Source organism: Macaca thibetana, chromosome 19, assembly GCF_024542745.1.
Source record: "Macaca thibetana thibetana isolate TM-01 chromosome 19, ASM2454274v1, whole genome shotgun sequence".
NCBI classification, from domain to species: Eukaryota; Metazoa; Chordata; class Mammalia; order Primates; family Cercopithecidae; genus Macaca; species Macaca thibetana.
In genome coordinates, this window is record NC_065596.1 from 28,224,236 (window position 1) to 28,243,039 (window position 18,804).

The 18,804-nt window shown below is 51.7% G+C and overlaps 3 protein-coding genes across 7 annotated transcripts in view; 1 reads left to right on the forward strand and 2 right to left on the reverse strand.

Moving 5' to 3' along the window:
* NOP53 (NOP53 ribosome biogenesis factor) overlaps positions 1-18,804 on the forward strand; it is a 289,745-nt gene that overhangs the window by 63,582 nt on the left and 207,359 nt on the right. The window lies entirely within an intron of this gene.
* Positions 1-18,804, reverse strand: part of NAPA (NSF attachment protein alpha) — a 128,934-nt gene that overhangs the window by 41,198 nt on the left and 68,932 nt on the right. The gene's annotated exons all lie outside the window — the stretch shown is intronic.
* The window catches only part of ZNF541 (zinc finger protein 541), a 54,233-nt gene that overhangs the window by 8,711 nt on the left and 26,718 nt on the right, over positions 1-18,804 (reverse strand). For 3 of the 5 annotated variants that reach the window (XM_050772052.1, XM_050772053.1, XM_050772051.1), the window contains 9 exons: positions 16,003-17,857; positions 12,496-12,554; positions 11,767-11,926; positions 11,296-11,469; positions 9,716-10,040; positions 4,086-4,149; positions 3,355-3,497; positions 2,867-2,970; positions 510-585 (listed from right to left, as the gene is read on the reverse strand). In XM_050772052.1, the coding sequence (XP_050628009.1) occupies positions 510-585; positions 2,867-2,970; positions 3,355-3,497; positions 4,086-4,149; positions 9,716-10,040; positions 11,296-11,469; positions 11,767-11,926; positions 12,496-12,554; positions 16,003-17,857 (2,960 nt within the window). The other 2 variants (XM_050772054.1, XM_050772056.1) reach the window with 2 other exon arrangements.

Genomic DNA, 18,804 nt, shown 5'->3' on the forward strand with positions numbered 1-18,804 from the left:
AGGCCATTTGTCCTGGGACCACAGCCATGGCTGAAATGCAGACCACCTTCCCTTTTATAGCTGCCATTACTGAGCACCAATTATGTGCCAAACTCATAAAAAAACTCCGAGTCTCCAGAAGGGAGGGACCACTACTAGCCCCACTTAACAGATGTGGCAACTGAGGCTTCAGTCGCTTCCTAAGGGCAGGTGGGGGCCCTGGCAGCCTGTCTCCAGGGCTGATGGATTCAACCACTGAACCTAAGCCCATCTCCCCTCCCGCTGGCCAGGATCATTCCCTTTGTGGCTGGGCAGAGTCTGTAAGGAAACCACTGGGAAAGGGTGAAGCAGGATCCCACTAGCAGAGTGTGGGGCCCACTGAATCATCCTGATAAGGAGAGGCCCTCCTGAAAGGCAGGCAAAGTCCCCGAAGAGAACTCCAGGAGGCAGAGGCAGAGCTTGCAACAGAACTGGCTGATTCATAGGGGTCTCAGCTGGGCCAAACCAGCCCGGCAGCCTTTCCCCGTCACCTGTGTAGCGATAGTCAGCGAGCAGGTGTGTCGGTGGCTTGTGGGGCCCTCGGAGCAGGAGAGTCTCCAGGGCGACCTGGAACAAGAGGAACGGCAGGCTGCCCAGGACCAGGTGGGGGAAGAGGACCACCGGCATCCTCCCATTCATCTGAAAAACACTTGTGGCTGTCCCTAAAGTCACTGCCTGTCCCAGGGTTATTCAAAGTAGCCCTGGATGGGCCACCAGCCTGTAACTGTCTGTGGGCACATCAACTATGACACCAGGCACACCACCGAATGCAGCTGGTTATTTTTTCACAGCAGGCCTATCTTGATGAAGGAGACTATGTGTAGATTTATTCTGGCACAAGCTCCTTAGGGAATGGCACTTTGAGGAATATGACCCTTGTCTAGGTCCCCATTTTTATTTTCTTCATAGCACTAGTCAATAGCTAACAATTGAAAACATTTTATTTTATTTTTAAAGACGAGGTCTCACTATGTTGTCCAGGCTGAGCTCCAATTCCTGGGCTCCTTCAGTCTCTGCCTCCCAAGTAGCCAGGAATACAGGTGGGTACCACTGTACTCAGCTGGCTAACAATTTTCCTTTTTTTGGGACAGAGTCTTGCTCTGTCACCCAGGCTGGAGTGCAGTGGCATGATCTTGGCCTACTGTAGCCTCCACCTCCCAGTTCAAGCGATTCTCCTGCCTCCGCCTCCCAAGTAGCTGGGACTACAGGCATCTGCCATCACTCCCTGCTAATTTTTTTTTTTCTGTATTTTTAGTAGGGACGGGATTTTACCATGTTAGCCAGGCTGGTCTCGAACTCATGACCTCAGGTGATCCGCCTGCCTTAGCCTCCCAAAGTGCTGGGATTACAGGTGTGAGCCATGTGCCCAGCCTAGCTAACAATTTTTTTTTTTTTTTTTTTTTTTTTTTTTTGAGACGGAGTCTCGCTGTGTCTCCCAGGCTGGAGTGCAGTGGCGTGATCTCGGCTCACTGCAAGCTCCGCCTCCTGGGTTCACGCCATTCTCCCGCCTCAGCCTCCCAAGTAGCTGAGACTACAGGCGCCCGCCACCACGCCCGGCTAGTTTTTTGTATTTTTAGTAGAGACGGGGTTTCACCATGTTAGCCAGGATAGTCTCGATCTCCTGACCTCGTGATCCATCCGCCTCGGCCTCCCAAAGTGCTGGGATTACAGGCTTGAGCCACCGCGCCCGGCAACAATTTTTAAAAATAAATTTCCTTTTGACTTTCCTAAAATGTAAGCCCCCTGAGGGCAGGGATTTTATGTCGATCACTAGTGTAAGCCATCATTGCAGGGTTTGCATAATTTGTGAGGCCCATTGCAAAATGAAGATGCAGGGCTCCTTGTTTAAAAAGCATTAAGAATTTGTTTGTTTTTTTTTCTTTTTTGAGATGGAGTCTCACTTTGTTGCCCAGGCTGGAGTGCAGTGGTGCAATCTTGGCTCACTGCAACCTCCACCTCCCAGGTTCAAGCAATTCTTCTGCCTCAGCTTCCCAAGTAGCTGGGATTACAGGCGCCCACCACCATGCCTGGCTAATTTTTGTATTTTTAGTAGAGATGGGGTTTTACCATGTTGTCCAGGCTGGTCTTGAACTCCTGAGCTCAGGTGATCCACCCATCTTGGCCTCCCAAAGTGCTGGGATTACAGGCGTGAGCCACCGCGCCTGGCCAAGAATTTCAAGACAGAGACAGCAGAGCATTAAACCAAGCATGGAGTCCCTCAGCTGGCCCTGGCCCCAGTGCCTACAGTACAGGCAACCAGCAGGTACCCAATAAATGGGTACTGCCACTGTGCTGAGGACCTGCTATATGCCAGACACTGCCTCTCAGCTTGGTGAAAAGCAAGACCACGGCATGACTCTTAGATCCTGAACACAGGCAATATGGCTCTTCCTCTCCCGCTCCTCACAGTAAGACTTTTAATTTACTTTCTAACACCCAGAATTGTGAGGCGGACGGTCCTTGGAGTAGGTAGAGGCATTTATGTTGCATCAGAGGTTTGTATATATGAGTTTTCAATTGAAAGCTAAAACTCAAGGAATGAAGTAGATGAATGCAGGGCCTGAGCTGGGTCTTTGGGGCTTTCTTTCTCCAGTGCCCCCTGAGATCTCAGAGGAAACACTGTGCTTGGTTGTTGCCCCAGACAATTAGCTACGAATTGGGCCCATGTCTTAGCATTCCCCTACAGTCCATGTACAAGGACCACTGCAATCTCAAAGCCGCTGTGGAGAAGGATGGGCGGCCTTCTTCCAGCTTCCATCCGCTCTGAACCCCGAAGCAGACACATGTCACATGCACCTAGAACCCTGGGTCCCAGGAAAGCAGGGAGGGTCCCCTTGCTGTGCCTCACCTGAACGTTGCCCTGAGCCTCGTGCAGGCAGTGCAGAGCGAGCTCCAGGTTGGTGCCCCCTCCTGGCATCACGCTGGAGCACGCCACGTTGCAGAGCTCAGTCACTGTTTCCAAGAAGGACATGAGGAAGAGGAGGCACACAGGAGTCATCAGCTGCTAGGGAGGAACCCTTCCCGAGAGACAGCAGAGAGGGGCGCCTTCCCCTTCTCTCTCCTGCATCTCAGGGAGGGACAAGGAGGAAGAGGAGAACCCTGTCCCCAGCACCCGCTCTGGATGGCCTGACCAGCCACCATATGACAAAAGAGGTACGGGAGGGAGAATGCAGCAGGGAAGAAGCAACATTGGCCAAGGGCCAGCTCCCTCCCACGCCCAGGGCACACTGCTTCTTGGATCCAGTGGTCAGGAGTTCGAGACCCAGGAGGAAAAACACCCTGGAAATGGAGGGGAAAGAAGGGCCCTTAGGAATTTAGCCCCAAAGCCTCAGCCACCTCTATCCTGTGTCTCTGGGTTGATCATCATATCTCCCCATGGCTTCCAGACCAGAGAAGCTACATGCTCGTCAATTCCAGCCAGGGATCTTTCCTGAAGTTCTGGGATCTCTGCCTGAAACCGGCTTCCTATATTGATATGTCTGAAACGAGGCCACACACACAGGTAAGGGAGACGTACAAACATGACTGAGATGGGAAGTGAAATGGAGACACTGTGTGCCCTGCTCTTGGGCTACAGCCTGCTCTGTGGAAACCCTCTGCTGTCTCAGGTGCATCAGGTACATGCTGTCCCCGACAGATGCACACAGGCATTTCAGAAACTTCTGCAGGGACACTTCTTCCCTTCCTCTGTTTTCCTTCATTGTCACATTTCTCTCTCAGGGTCAAGGCAGTGGAGGTACAAGCTGACACCCGGCATGTGTCTACGTCCACACCACAGCCATCCAGCCACATCCCTCAGGCACACTGGAGTCCCGCTCTGTGCCGTCACCAATTCTACCTGGAACCCCAAGGGTTCCAGGTATATATATATATATAAACAATTTCTAGAAGGAATAATTTTGGGGGATCTTCCTACATATACTTGGAAAAATCGACCGCTTCATGCCTAGGGAGCCTATGTGAGTAAACCTGAACCCCCCGCCATGGGAAGAAGGAACGCTTGGGAAAAGTGACACTAGAACTCAAGGTGGGGTAAAAGCAGCTTCACTGGGAAGGACCCAACTTACGGCTCAATGCTGATCTTGGTGTCATCCTTCACCACACAGATGCCAAAAGACCCATCCACTTGATCTAGAAAACACAGAGTGAAAAGGCTCAAAAAGACAGATAGCAGGTAACCCACAGGGTCCTCTGCCTGCCTGTGTGGATGCAGCTGAAAGCAGGCTCTTGAAGATCTCGTGGGTTGGCCGGGCGCGGTGGCTCACGCCCGTAATCCCAGCACTTTGGGAGGCCGAGGTGGGTGGATCACGAGGTCAGGAGATTGAGACCATCCTGGCTAACACACAGTGAAACCCCGTCTCTACTAAAAATACAAAAAAATTAGCCAGGCGTGGTGGCGGGCGCCTGTAGTCCCAGCTACTTGGGAGGCTGAGACAGGAGAATGGTGTGAACCCAGGAGGCGGAGCTTGTGGTGAACCAAGATGGCACCACTGCACTCCAGCCTGGGCGACAGAGCGAGACTCCATCTCAAAAAAAAAAAAAAAAAAAATCCCATGGGAGAGGGCAGCACTTCAGAAAAGGTAGAGGAAGGAACTCAGCAAACAAATTAACTCATGACAAGTATACGTATATATAAAAACAGCACACTAAAGTCTCTGGAAATTGTCCTAAGGTCATTCAGCACTTGGAGAAATATTATTAAAAAAAATCAACTAGACCGGGTGCAGTGGGTCATGCCTGTAATCCCAGCACTTTGGGACACTGAGGTGGGTGGATCACTTGAGGTCAGGAGTTCAAGACTAGCCTAGCTAACATGGCAAACCCCATCTCTACTAAGAATACAAAAACTAGCTGGGCGTGGTGGCAGGTGCCTGTAATCCCAGCTACTTGGGAGGCCGAGGCAGGAGAATCATTTGAAGCTGGGAGGCGGAGATTGCAGTGAGCCGAGATTGCACCACTGTGCTCCAGTCTGGGTAACAGCGTGAGATTCCATCTCAAAAAAATAAAAAATAATCAACTGAATATTGCTAAGAACAAGAGGCTGTTGCATCTGAGCTCTGACCTGATCCCTTACCCAGCCAGCTCCCAGCTCCAAGGGTTCTACTCCAGGTAGGTGCAGCCCAGACAGGGTCTGCCTCTCCTGTCGGATCCCATGCTTAAAGAATTAAAGGAAGGTATAATGACAAGTTTTCATCATAGACGGAATATCATTAAGAGATAGAAATTATTAAAAAGAGAGAACCAAATGGGAATTCTGGGGTTAGAAAGTAAAATATTGGCAAGTGAAGCTGTTGAGGAAAAAAAATAACCAAAATGAGGCTCAATAGGTTTGAGTCGACAGGAAGAAAATAATCTGTAAACTTGAAGACAGATCAAGAGAGACTATGGAATCTGAAGAACAAAGAGAAAAAGAATAAAGAGAAATAGAGCCTCAGAGAAATGTGGGATACCATTAAGTACAGCAACTACATGTAACAAGAGTACCAGATGGAAAGGAGAAAAAGACAGAAAGAAATATCTAAAGCAACAGGCCTGGCGTGGTAGCTCACAAATGTAATCCCAGCACTTTGGGAGGCTGAGGCGGGTGGATCACCTGATGTCAGGAGTTCAAGACCAGCCTGGCCAACATAAGAAAACCCCGTCTCTACTAAAAATACAAAAATTAGCCTGGTGGTGGTGCACCCCTGTAATCCCAGCTACTCAGGAGGCTAACTTGGGAGTTAGAGGCTGCAGTGAGCCAAGATCAGGCCACTGCACTCCAACCCGGGCGGCAGAGCAAGACTCTGTCTCAAAAAACAGGCCGGGCGCGGTGGCTCAAGCCTGTAATCCCAGCACTTTGGGAGGCCGAGACGGGCGGATCACGAGGTCAGGAGATCGAGACCATCCTGGCTAACACGGTGAAACCCCGTCTCTACTAAAAAATACAAAAAACTAGCCGGGCGAGGTGGCGGGCGCCTGTAGTCCCAGCTACTCGGGAGGCTGAGGCAGGGAGAATGGCGTAAACCCGGGAGGCAGAGCTTGCAGTGAGCCGAGATCCGGCCACTGCACTCCAGCCTGGGCGACAGAGCGAGACTCCGTCTCAAAAAAAAAAAAAAAAAAAAAAAAAAACAAACCCCTCCAAACCACCCCCCAAAAACAAACAAACAAAAAAACTTAAAAGCTACAGTAATCAAAAGTTGAAAGCTACAGTAATCAAGACAGTGTGATACTGGCATAAGGATAAGTATACAGATCAATGCAATAGAATTGAACACCCAGAAAAAAACCCACGTTTGTGGTCAATTGATTTCTAACACTGAATTGTGTTGAGTCAATTCAATGGGAAGTCTTCAAAAAATGCTGCTGGAAGAACTGGATATACACACGCAAAAAAATGAATTTGGACCTTTACCTCATGTAATATATATATATATATACACATGTTTTTTTTTGTTGTTGTTTTTTTTTTTTTTTGAGACGGAGTCTCACTCTGTCCCCCTTGCTGGAGTGCAGTGGCCGGATCTCAGCTCACTGCAAGCTCCGCCTCCCAGGTTCAGGCCATTCTCCTGCCTCAGCCTCCCAAGTAGCTGGGACTACAGGCGCCCGCCACCTCGCCCGGCTAGTTTTTTTGTATTTTTTAGTAGAGACGGGGTTTCACCAGGTTAGCCAGGATGGTCTCGATCTCCTGACCTCGTGATCCACCCGTCTCGGCCTCCCAAAGTGCTGGGATTACAGGCTTGAGCCACCGCGCCCGGCCTATATATACATGTTATCTTAAAATTGATTACAGACCTAAACCTAAGAGTCAAAATTACAAAACTCTTTTTTTTTTCCTGTTGCCCAGGCTGGAGTGCAGTGGTGCCACCTTTGCTCACTGCATAACATAAATCCACACAAAAACCTGTACGTAGGGCTGGGTGTGGTAGCTCAGGCCTATAATCCCAGTAGTTTGGAAAGTCAATGCAGGAGGATTGTTTCACCCCAGAGATTTTTTTTTTTTTTTTTTTTTTTTTTTTTTTTTTTGAGACGGGGTCTCGCTCTGTCGCCCAGGCTGGAGTGCAGTGGCTGGATCTTGGCTCACTGCAAGCTCTGCCTCCTGGGTTTACACCATTCTCCTGCCTCAGCCTCCCGAGTAGCTGGGACTACAGGCGACCGCCACCTCGCCCGGCTAGTTTTTTTGTATTTTTTTAGTAGAGATGGGGTTTCACCGTGTTAGCCAGGATAGTCTCCATCTCCCGACCTCGTGATCTGCCCGTCTTGGCCTCCCAAAGTGCTGGGATTACAGGCTTGAGCCACCGAGCCCGGCCTTTTTTTTTTTTTTTTTGAGACCAAGTTTCAGTCTTTTGCCCAGGCTGAAGTGAAATGGCACAGTCTCGGCTCACTGCATCCTCCGCTGCCGAGACCAGCTCGGTCCGGGAGACCCTAACCCAGCGGCGCTAGAGGAATTAAAGACACACACAGAAATACAGAGGTGTGGAGAGGGAAATCAGGGGTCTCACAGCCTTCAGAGCTGAGAGCCCTGAACAGAGATTTACCCACATATTTATTGACAGCAAGCCAGTGATAAGCATTGTTTCTATGGATTATAGATTAACTAAAAGTATTCCTTACTGGAAACAAAGGGATGGGCCGAAATAAAGGGATGGGTCTGGCTAGTTATCTGCTGCAGGTGCATGTCCTTAAGGCACAGCTCACTCATGCTATTGTTTGTGGTTTAAGAACGCCTTTAAGTGGTTTTCCGCCCTGGGCCAGGTGTTCCTTGCCCTCTTTCCGGTAAACCCACAACCTTCCAGCACGGGCGTCTGGCCATCATGAACATGTCACAGTGCTGCAGAGATTTTGTTTATAGCCAGTTTTGGGGTCAGTTTATGGCCAGATTTTTGGGGGCCTGTTCCCAACATTCCGCCCTGAGTTCAAGCGATTCTCCAGCCTCCCGAGTAGCCGGGATTATAGGCACCCGCCACCATGCTCAGCTAATTTTTATATTTTCAGTAGAGACGAGGTTTCACCATGTTGGCCAGCCTGGTCTCAAACTCCTGATCTTAGGTGATCCACCCGCCCCAGCCTCCCGAAGTGCTAGGATTACAGGCATGAGCCACCATGCCTGGCCCACCCCAGAGTTTGAGACCGGTCTGGGCAACATGGCAAGACCCCCCTCCCTACATAAAAACAATTACAAAAAATTAGCCGGGCACGGAGACACACGCCTGTAGGCCCAGCTACTCTGGAGGCCGAAGCAGAAGGATCAGTTGAGCCCAGGAGGTTGAAGCTGCAGTGAGCTGTGATCACACCACTGCACTCCAGCCTGGGGGATAGAGTGAGGCCCTGTCTCCCAAAAAAACCCCCAAAAATTTCTACACGAATGTTTATGGCAGCATTATTCATAATAGCCCGAAGTGGAAACAACCCAAATGTCCATCAACTGATGAATAAATAAAATGGGGCCCATCTGTACAAGGGAAAAATGTTCAGCCATAAAAAGGAATTGAGCACTGATATGCACTACAATATGAAGGGACTCTGAAAACACGCCAAGTGAAATAAACTAGACACAAAAGGCTGCATATTGTATGATTCTACTTACATGAAATGTCCCAAATAGGCAAATCCAAAGAGAGAAGGCAGATGAGTGGGTGCCTAGGCTGGGGGAAGAAGGGACTGTGGGGATACGGGCAGAGTCACTGCTAATGAGCTCTGGCTTCTTCTGAGGATGCGAAGCGTGCTCTAAAATTAGACTGTGTGATGGGTGCACGGCCTTGTGAATATCCTAAAAAACACTGCATACTCTAAATGGGTGATTTGCATGGCATGTGTAGTATAGCTCAATAAAGCTGTTAGGAAAATTACATAGGCCAGGCCAGGCCAGGCGCAGTGGCTCACACCTGTAATCCCAGCACTTTGGGAGGCTGAGGAGGGTAGATTACTGGAGGTCAGGAGTTCGAGACCAGCCTGGTAACATAGTGAAACCGCATCTCTACTAAAAATACAAAAATTACCCAGGCATGATGGCACATGCCTGTAGTCCCAGCTACTTGGGAGGCTGAGGCAGGAATTGCTTGAACCTGGGAGTTGGAGGTTGCAGTGAGCCAAGATTGCACCACTGCACTCTAGCCTGGGTGACAGAGTGATACTCTGTCTCAAAAAAAAAAAAAAAAGGAAATGACACAGGCTAGACAGGGTGGCTCACACATTTAATGCCAGTACTTTGGGAGGTCAAGGCAACAAAATCACATGAGTCTGGGAACTCGAGACCAGCCTGGACAGCATAGCAAGACCCCATCTCTACGAAAGCTAAAACATTGGCCAGGTGTGGTGATGTGCATCTGTAGTCCCAACTATTTGGGAGTCTAAGGCTGGAGGATCGCTTGAGACCAGGAGATCGAGGCTGCAGTGAGCTGTGATCGAGCCACTGCACTCCAGCCTGGGTGACAGAGCAAGACCCTGCCTCAAAAAAGAAAATGATAATGACACAGAAGCGCAGGAGGAAGCATGGTAAGATAAATGGCCTCTATGTTTTCTTTCGGGCTGTAAAATTCTATGCACTAGAAGGCACTTAGCTTAGTTCTAGGGCACATCTGAATAGCAAAGGAACCCTCAGACTAGGTATACCCAGGCAGGAGACAATCACTGAACCCAATGCTACAAGGGAGAGTGGCCATGATCCGCAGGCGATCCACCCTGGGATCACAGAGTGAGTGCCCCAGCCTCACTCACTCACCGAGCATGGAGCTGATGAGCTGGTCAGGGCTGGCCTGAGTGGATGTGGAACAGAGGGTGTTGAAGTACACTCCAGAGCCCTCCCGGATGGGACTGAGCATTGGGGGCGGTGTGTAGGGGGAGCACTGGAATAAGCCCTTCAGGAGGCGGTCCACCAGGAACATGGGCGACCGCAGGCGACTCTGGTGGCATCCTGCAGGGCCGGGCTCCCCAGCCGTGGAGGGTGGAGGAGGGATGAACAGCCTCTTGGGTGGGGGCCGCTTCTTCCGCTTTCTCTGCTGGCTGCTCTCCTTGCTGTCTCGCTCCTCCCCATCTTTCTCTTGTTCCTGAAGAAGTTTAGAACCACAGGTGGTCACCTGAAGCCACCTACTGCACCACTCCATCTCCAGGATGGAAAGAAAGCAGGAAAAAGAGACTGGCCAGAGACAGGAAACTAGGACATGTACGCCCAGCGAAGGAGGCTGGCCACACCTGGGCCACACCTAAGGTACGGAGCCTGGTGATGATACGGCTGCAGCCTTCTCCTGCACCCACTGCCCCAGGAGAGCCCCTGACTCTGTGTGAGAATGGCCTCAATCATTAAGACAACTGGCCCTTAAAAAGAGAGAGATCCCCAGAGATACAGTGTGACAGTGACAAGAAAGAAATGTAGCTCCACCCAAATGACAAGCACCCAAAAGACCCAGCCACTGACTCAGGGGACCTTCAGGTCCATGGACTCTGTCCTGGAGTCCAGCAGGAGCTTCTCCAGTAGGGGGTCCTCCAGTACAGGCTGCAGAGACAAGCCCTACGAGACTGATCACTCGTAACTCACCACGCTCTCTCTCGCCTCCACAAAATCTCCTCTCCGCTCTGCCAGCCCTGCTCCTCCTCATCCTCCAGGTCTCAGCTCCCATACCTCCTCCAGGAAGCCCTCCCTTACCTCCTCAGGCTGGGGAGGAGCCCCCTGGGAACTCCCTGGGATCCCTCTGCTCCCAGCTCTGCCCACTCTGGGTTGTCACTGTCTGGGGACAGGCCTGTCTCCTCCACTGGACTGGGAGCCCCGGGAGGCAGGGCCCAGGCTACTGTGGTCACCTCTGTGTCCCCAGCACCACCCAGCACAGGGTCCGGCACAGAGGGGCTCAGTCAATGCTGAATGACTGAACTAACATGCAAACCAGTTTCTTCCGGATCATGATTTTTTTTTTTTTTTTTGAGATAGAGTCTCACTCTGTTACCCAGGTTAGAGTGCAGTGGCGTGATCTCAGCTCACTGCAACCTCTGCTTCCCGGGTTCAAGTGATTCTCAGGCCTCAGCCTCCCAAGTAGCTGGGTTTACAGGAGCCTGCCACTATGCCCAGCTAATTTTTTTGTATTTTTAGTAGAGACGGGGTTTCACCATGTTGCCCAGGCTAGTCTCGAATTCCTGAGCTCAGGCAATCCACCCGCCTCAGCCTCCCAAAGTGCTGGGATTACAGGCATGAGCCACCACGCCCAGCCTGGAGTCAAAGATTTTCTGTGGTATCTGGTTTGGGTTTTTCCTACGGCTTCCCCCAGCATCTGGGGGCAGTGGCAGGAAGGAAGCAGACCGACAAGCACCCACCATGGCCATGCTCCCTACGTGTCGGGTCACTGGAACCACAGGGATCGAATGGGGGACCACCAAAGGGGCTGCAGCTGTGGAGTCCAAGGGCTTCTTGGCTCCTGGGGGACTATGCCTGTCCCCTTCTGGCCTCAGCACCTGTCTTAGCGGCTTGCAAAACTCTGTGCCAAACACCTAAACACAGAAGAGAAGAGATGGCTCTTTAAGAGATAAGGTAGGTGGGGAAAGAAAGAGCTGCTTCAGCAAAAAAAGCTGTCATAGAAAACAGCAGTGAGTCTGTGGCACGGACTGAGCTGCAGAGCTGCTGCAGCCCATAGCGACGGCCTGCCCCTGGAGAGCCATACAGCCCAACTCCAGCCCCCAACCCAGAATGACGTCCCCATCCTGAGATAAGTGACACCAGTCTCGTTTACTCCCCACAGGCCTGCCAGAAACCCAGTAACCACAAAGCCACTGGTCGTCCCCCTTCACCTGCGGTTCCTGCTTCCCTCGAGGTGACGGCCACTGGTCGCTGTGAAAACACATGTGGCTGCTCAGTCCTTTCTCCGTATAAAACATCTGGCTGCAGTTCTTGCAGATGAAAGTGCTCCTGGGCTCCGTCCAGTCTGTGGAACCGCCATTTTGCTGGTTACTGTAGGTAGACATGGCAGGAAAGAAGGGTGGGAGATTGAGACTCCATCCTTGATCACTGATTCTTTGGTTTTTTTATCTTTTTTGTCTATAACTCCAATCCACTGACTACTCTTTTTTTTTCTTTTTTTTTTGGAGATAGAGTCTCACTCTGCTGCCCAGGCTGGAGTGCAGTGGCACTATCTCGGCTCACTGTAACCTCTGCTTCTAGGGTTCAAGTGATTTTTGTGCCTCAGCCTCCCAAGTAGCTAAGATTACAGGTGTGTGCCACTATACATGGCTAATTTTTGTATTTCTAGTAGAGACAGAGTTTCACCATGTTGGCTAGGCTGGTCTCAAATTACTGACCTCAAATGATCCCCCTTCCTCGGCCTCCTGAAATGCTGGGATTACAGGCATGAGCCACCGTGCCCAGCCTGACTACTCTTGATAAACCCTAAAAAATGGAGGCTGTACCCTAATCCCATTAGGACTGAGAGCATCCTCCCCACTCACTTGTCCAGGGCCAGCACAGGAAGGCCAGAGGACTCCTGTCGGGGTGCATGCAGGATTGGGGGCTTCTTAACTTACCCTCCGCCTGCCACGTTCTCTTCCTTCACTGGATGGGGGAGCCTGTAGATGTTTCCACCCTGAAGATGAAAATGCATCTGAACCAACACATCCAAAATGAAGAGGCAAGAAGAGCTCAAATTACAGACTTTCAGAAGAAAACATCGGAGTAAATCTTCATGACCTTGGATTAGACAGTAGTTTCTTAGATAAGACACCAAAGCAAAACAGACAAATTAGACTTCATCAAAATGTAAAACTTTTAGCCAGGCATGGTGGCTCATGCCTGTGATCCCAGGACTTTGGGAGGCTGAGGTGGGAGGATTGCTTCAGCCCAGGAGTTTAGGACCAGCCTGGGCAACATGGCGAAACCCCACCTTTACAAAAAATACAAAAATTGGCCTGGCATACTGGCGTGGGCCTGAGGTCCCAGCAACTCAGGAGGCTGAGGTGGGAAAATCACTTGAGCCCAGGAGTTCAAGGTTGCAGTGAGCCATGATCACACAACTTCACTCCAGCCTGAGTGACAGAGTGAGACCCTGTCTCAAAAAAAAATAAAAATAAAAATAAAAACTTTTGTCCTGCTGGGCACGGTGGCTCACACCTGTAATCCCAGCACTTTGGGAGGCCGAGACGGGCGGATCATGAGGTCAGGAGATCGAGACTATCCTGGCCAACACAGTGAAACCCCGTCTCTACTAAAAATACAAAAATTAGCTGGGCGTGGTGGCGGGCGCCTGTAGTCCCAGCTACTCGGGAGGCTGAGACAGGAGAATGGCGTGAACCCGGGAGGCGGAGCTTGCAGTGAGTGGAGATCGCGCCACTGCACTCCAGCTTGGGCGACAGAGCGAGACTCCGTCTCAAAAAGAAAAAAAAAAAAACTTTTGTCCTACAAATGGTATCATAAATAAGGTGAAAAGACACACCACAAATGAGAGAATATTTGCAAGTCATGTGTCAGATAAGGGTCTTGCATCCAGAATATATAGAGAACTCAAAAAATAGTAATTTGATTTTAAAAAATAAGCAAAGGACCTAAACAGACATTTCTTCTAGAAAGATACACAGATGGCCAATAAGCACATAGAAAAGAGTGCAACATCAGCAGTCACGGGGAAATACAAATCAAAACTACAATGAGATACTGCTTCACACCCACCAGCGTAGTTATAATTTGAACAAACCACAGACAATAACAAGTGTTGGTGAGGATGTGGAAAATGTGGAGCCCTCATACACTGTGGGTGGGAAGAGGAAACAAGCAAAACAGCCTAGTAGTTCCTCAGACCTGAAACAGGGAGCTGCTGTGCCACCTGGCAATTCTACTCCTAGAACATAAATCCCCACAAAAATTTGTACATGGATGAATATTCACAGCAGCACTATATTCAAAATAGCCAAAAAGTGGAAACAACCCAAATGTCCATCCACGGATGAACAGACAAATGAAATGTGGCCTTATCCATCCAACAGAGGATCACTCAGTCACGGAAAGGAACGCAGCTCTGCCATTTGCCACCCCACAGATGAGCCTGGAAAACGTCACGCTGAGTGAAGGAAGCCAGACACGAAAGCCACAGAGTGCACGATTCCACTCACATGCAATGTCCAGAACAGACACATCCACAGAGACAGAAAGGAGACTCGTGGCTGCCGGGCGCTGGGGGGAGTGTGAGATTGTGGGTGACAACTAAGAAATGTGGGGTTCCTTTTGGGGAGATGAAACTGTTCTGGCAGAGTGGGGATGGTTGCACAATCTTGTGAATATACTACAAATTACCCAATGCTACGCTTTAAAATGGTGTATTCAGGCCGGGCACCGTGACGCAAGCCTGTAATCCCAGCACTTTCGGAGGCCGAGGCAAGCAGATCACCTGAGGTCAGGAGTTCAAGACCAGCCTAGCCAACATAGTGACACCCCAGCTCTACTAAAAATACAAAAATTAGCTGGGCATGGTGGTATGTGCCTGTAATCCCAGCTACTTGGAAGGCCCAGGCAGGAGAATTGCTTGAACTTGGGAGGCAGAGGTTGCAGTGAGCCAAAACTGCACCACTATACTCCAGCCTGGGCAACAGAGTGAGACTCTGTCTCAAAAATAAATTTGGCCTGGCACAGTGGCTCACGCCTGTAATCTCAGCACTTTGGGAGGCCGAGGTGGGTGGATCACGAGGTCAGGAGTTCAAGGCCAGACTGGCCAAATGGTGAAACCTCATCTCTACTAAAAATAAAAAATTAGCCAGGCGTGGTGTCGCATGCCTGTAATCCCAGTTACTCGGAGGCTGAGGCAGATAACTGCTTGAACCCAGGAGGCAGAGGTTGTGGTGATCCGAGATAGCACCACTGCATTCCAGCCTGGGCAACAGAGTAAGACTCCATCATAAATAAATAAATAAAATAAATTTTAAAAATAAAATAAAGTGGTGGATTTGGCTGGGCATGGTGGTTCATGCCTGTAATTCCAACACTTTAGGAGGCTGAGACTATCACTTGAGCCCAGGGGTTCAAGACCAGGCTGGGCAACATAGCAAGACCCCACCATCTCTAAAAAATATATAAAAAATAAAATGGTGCATTATATGGCACCTGAATAATAATGCTGTTAATAAAACAAAAATGAGGTAGCTGTGGTATGATGGGAAGCTACTCATCCTCCTGAGTAGCTAGGACCACAGGTGTGCGCCAGCACACCCAGCTAATTTTTTAAACTTTTGGTAGAGACGGGGTTTCGCCATGTTGCCCAGGTTGGACCTGGAGTCTGGAGACCTAGACTCCAAGCACAATATCTGGAGGAACCAGTGAATAATCGTCAATGTGCTGAAGTGTGGGGGCACGATACAGGTGCCCACTTGTGCTCATGGAAACCATGAGTCACAATCAGAAAACACAAGGCCATTTCAAGCAGCAATCTTTAAAGGAAAGAGGGCATCTACCTTCATATCCTCTGACGATTCTAAAAAGGTAAATCCAAAGAGAAACAAGATTTAAAAAAAAAAAGGCTTAGTGAGGTAACAGAGTTTTGAACAACTCTGGAATATCCTCATGTTGATCTTTTTTGTGTTTTTGAGACACGGTCTCGCTCTGTCACCCAGACTAGAGTGCAGTGGCACAATCTCAGCTCACTGAAACCTCCACCTTTCAGGTTCAAGCGATTCTCCCACCTTAGCCTCCCGAGTAGCTGGGACCACAGGTGTGCGCCACCACACCCAGCTAATTTTTTAAAAATTTTGGTAAGACAGGGTTTTGCCATGTTGCCTAGGCTGATCTCGAATTCCTGAGCTCAAGCAGTTTCCCCACTTCGGCCTCCCATCCCAAAGGGCTGGGATTACAGGCCTAAGCCACCTCACCTGGCCTCATTTTGGTCTTTTTTTTTTTCAGTGGGGAAAACCACAAACTTTGGGAACCTGAATTCCTTCCTTTGTAAAACTGCATCTAGGGATTCCCTGAAATGAAATAAAATGCCTGGACACTAACAAACGCAAAGGAAACTCACTCCACGCTGGTCAGGCCACGTGAGAGAGAGCTGGTACCTGGATTCTGCTGAATATTGTCAGCTTGGACTTGGAGGGATCTGCGGGGGGCCCGGCCGATGAGAAGGAGGCCATGGCTACCTGGCTCGGAGAAGCCGCACAGCACATATCCATCTTCGCCTTTTCTTTCCGGAAGCCGGAGAATCGCGGAGCCCTGGGGTTGCCCAAGAGCCGGTAGCCTCCACCCCGGGAGCAGGGTGGGCCCTTTTCACCTTTCGTGGTCCCTGAAACCGCGCCATTCTCAGCTGGGGCCTGCTTCCCGGGCAGCGAGGCTCCCGGCAGCTCCTCCCCACCTAACTGGGTCTGCCGGTGGCCTGTGGAGGGGAAGATGTCCCCCAGGTCCAAGGTCCCTTTAGAGGATCGCAACTGCTTGGCCAGAGAAGAGATGTCTGGATTCCTGGAAGGGTCCAGAGACGGCGCTGCAAGGGGCGTTGGAACCGCGGACACTTTCAGTCCCCCCTTTGCGTCTCGTCTCGTGTTGCCGGGGGAGGCCTCTCTGGCAACCCCGGGTGTGGTTTTTCTCCTGCGGGCTGGGGAGCCCTCTGCCTCGGGGTTTCCAGGGCCGGCATTGAGAGAGTCCACAGCAGGAGCCAGTGGCGGAAGATGCTGCGGCCATGGCCCCTGCAGCGGCCTCAGGGCGGCCGGCTTGCCCTCAGGCGCGGGGAGCTGGGAGGAGGCTGCGGACACCTGGGCGTGGGAGAAGATCCGCTGGGACTTGGTGATCATCTGGAACACCTGCATCTGTTCGTGGCTCACAAGAGGCTCCTGCGACTTGAGGAAGAGCTGGCGGAAGAGCGGAGAGGCATCCGCAGGGAGCCCCCCAGACTTCTGGGCCTCCTGGAGGCCGGGCTCCCCAGGGTTCTTGCACAGGAAGGAATCGCAGTCGAGCTTGCCCTTCCTGGGGGCGCAGGGGTCATCTTCTCCGCTGGCCGACCTGGGGTCGCTCAGGGCCTCCCCGGGGGCCCTGAGGAGCGCTGGAGGGAAGGGCAGCGCGTCCTCCAGGCCGCCCCCGGGGCCGGGCGGGGACTCCTCCGAGGGGGCGGCGCTGCTGGGTCCTGGGCCAGACTCGGAGCTCTCCCGCGACGGCACGGCCGGGGGCTTGTGGACAACAAACATGTTGTTTCCTTTGCTTTTGGGGCAGCCCGGCAGGTTCCGGAGCCACTGGAAGCTGTGGCTCGATGGCTGGGAACTGGCAGGGACCGTCTGGCCTCGGAAGAGAGGCAGGCAGGCGGGCACGGAGCCGCCCTCGGGCCAGCCCTCCGCGGTGGACCGGGCCTGGAGCAGCGCGGGATCTGGCTCAGGCTCTGGCGGGTCGGAGGCGCCATTCTCGGCGGCCCTGGAATGAGGGGCTGTGAACACGTCAGTGGCCGACTCTTTCTGTGAGAGACGAGGCTCCCCGGGAAGCTCGGTGTCCAGCGCTGCTGGGGCCGCGGGGGGACCGGCTGGGGTGCAGGAGGAGGACCCCGATGAGGCGGGGCAGGGACAGGCCGTGTTCCTCCCTTCGCTGTCTGAAGCCCCCGCTGGGGCCGGGCCAGGAGAAGGGGTCTTCTGGTGGACGATGCTGCTCACGATGCGGCGCAGGAGGTCCCGGTGGGGCAGGAGGGAGCCGGGGGACCTGGCCTCCGGGGGCACCAGAGACCGCAGGCTGCTAGAGGGAGGCTGGCCGGCCGACTCGTGGGCGTGGGGGGAGTCCCCGCAGGCCTCTTCCTCCGGGGGGGCTTCCTTCAGGATGCACAGGCCGTGCTGGACTTCGTAGTGCCGGCGCAGAGACCGGTAGTCGCAGTAGCTCTTGCTGCAGCCCTGCTCGATGCACACGAAGGGCTTTGTCTTCTGGTGGGTGAGCATGTGCCCGGTCCTGGAGCCACAGACACAAGCAGGGGCGTCACCGGGGCACCTGGGACCGGGCTTTCTGCTGTAGGACCCTGGCGGCCCCAAAGAGTCTGTGGTACAGTTGCACCACAATTCAGAAATTGTACTCAGCCCCCACGAGGAAAGACCACCCAGCAAACCCTGCTTTGGTCAACGCCATCTGGCAGGGGAGTTCCTCTCCCTCACCTTTAAGCAAACCCCTTACAGAAAAGTAAAAAAATCCAGCGGGGCACAGTGGCTCATGCCTGTAACTCCAGCACTTTGGGAGGCCGAGGTGGGTGGTGGATCACTACTTGAGGTCAGGAGTTTAAGACCAGCCTGGCCAACATGGTAAAACCCATCTCTACTAAAAATACAAAAAATTAGCTGGGTGTGGTGGCACATGCCTGTAATCCCAGCTACTGGGGAGGCTAAAGCAAGAGAATCACTTGTACTCAGGAGGTTGCAGTGAGCCGAGATCGCACCACTTGCACTCCAGCCTGGGCGGCAGAGTAAGACTCTGTCTCAATAAATAAATAAATAAAAATGTAAAAAAGAAAAATAAATCCACTGAGGCCAGATCAGACTTCTCCAGAGTGGGTTCCCAAGGAACACACAGATCTCCAGAGTTGCTCCTCAAGGACTTTGGCACAGCTGATAAATAAGTTTTGAAAAAACACCATTCACTCCTTGGAGGTTCACAATGCACAGTAGCAAATTTAATTAATTAATTTTTTGTTTTTGAGGCGGAGTCTTGCTCTGTCACCCAGGCTGGAGTGCAATGGCACGATCTCGGCTCACTGCAACTCTGTCCCCCAGGTTCCAGCAACTCTTGTGCCTCAGGCTCCAAGTAGCTGGGACTACAGGTGTGTGCCACCACGCCCAGCTAATTTTTGTATTTTTAGTAGAGACGGGGTTTTGCCTTGTTGGCCAAGCTGGTGTCGAACTCCTGAA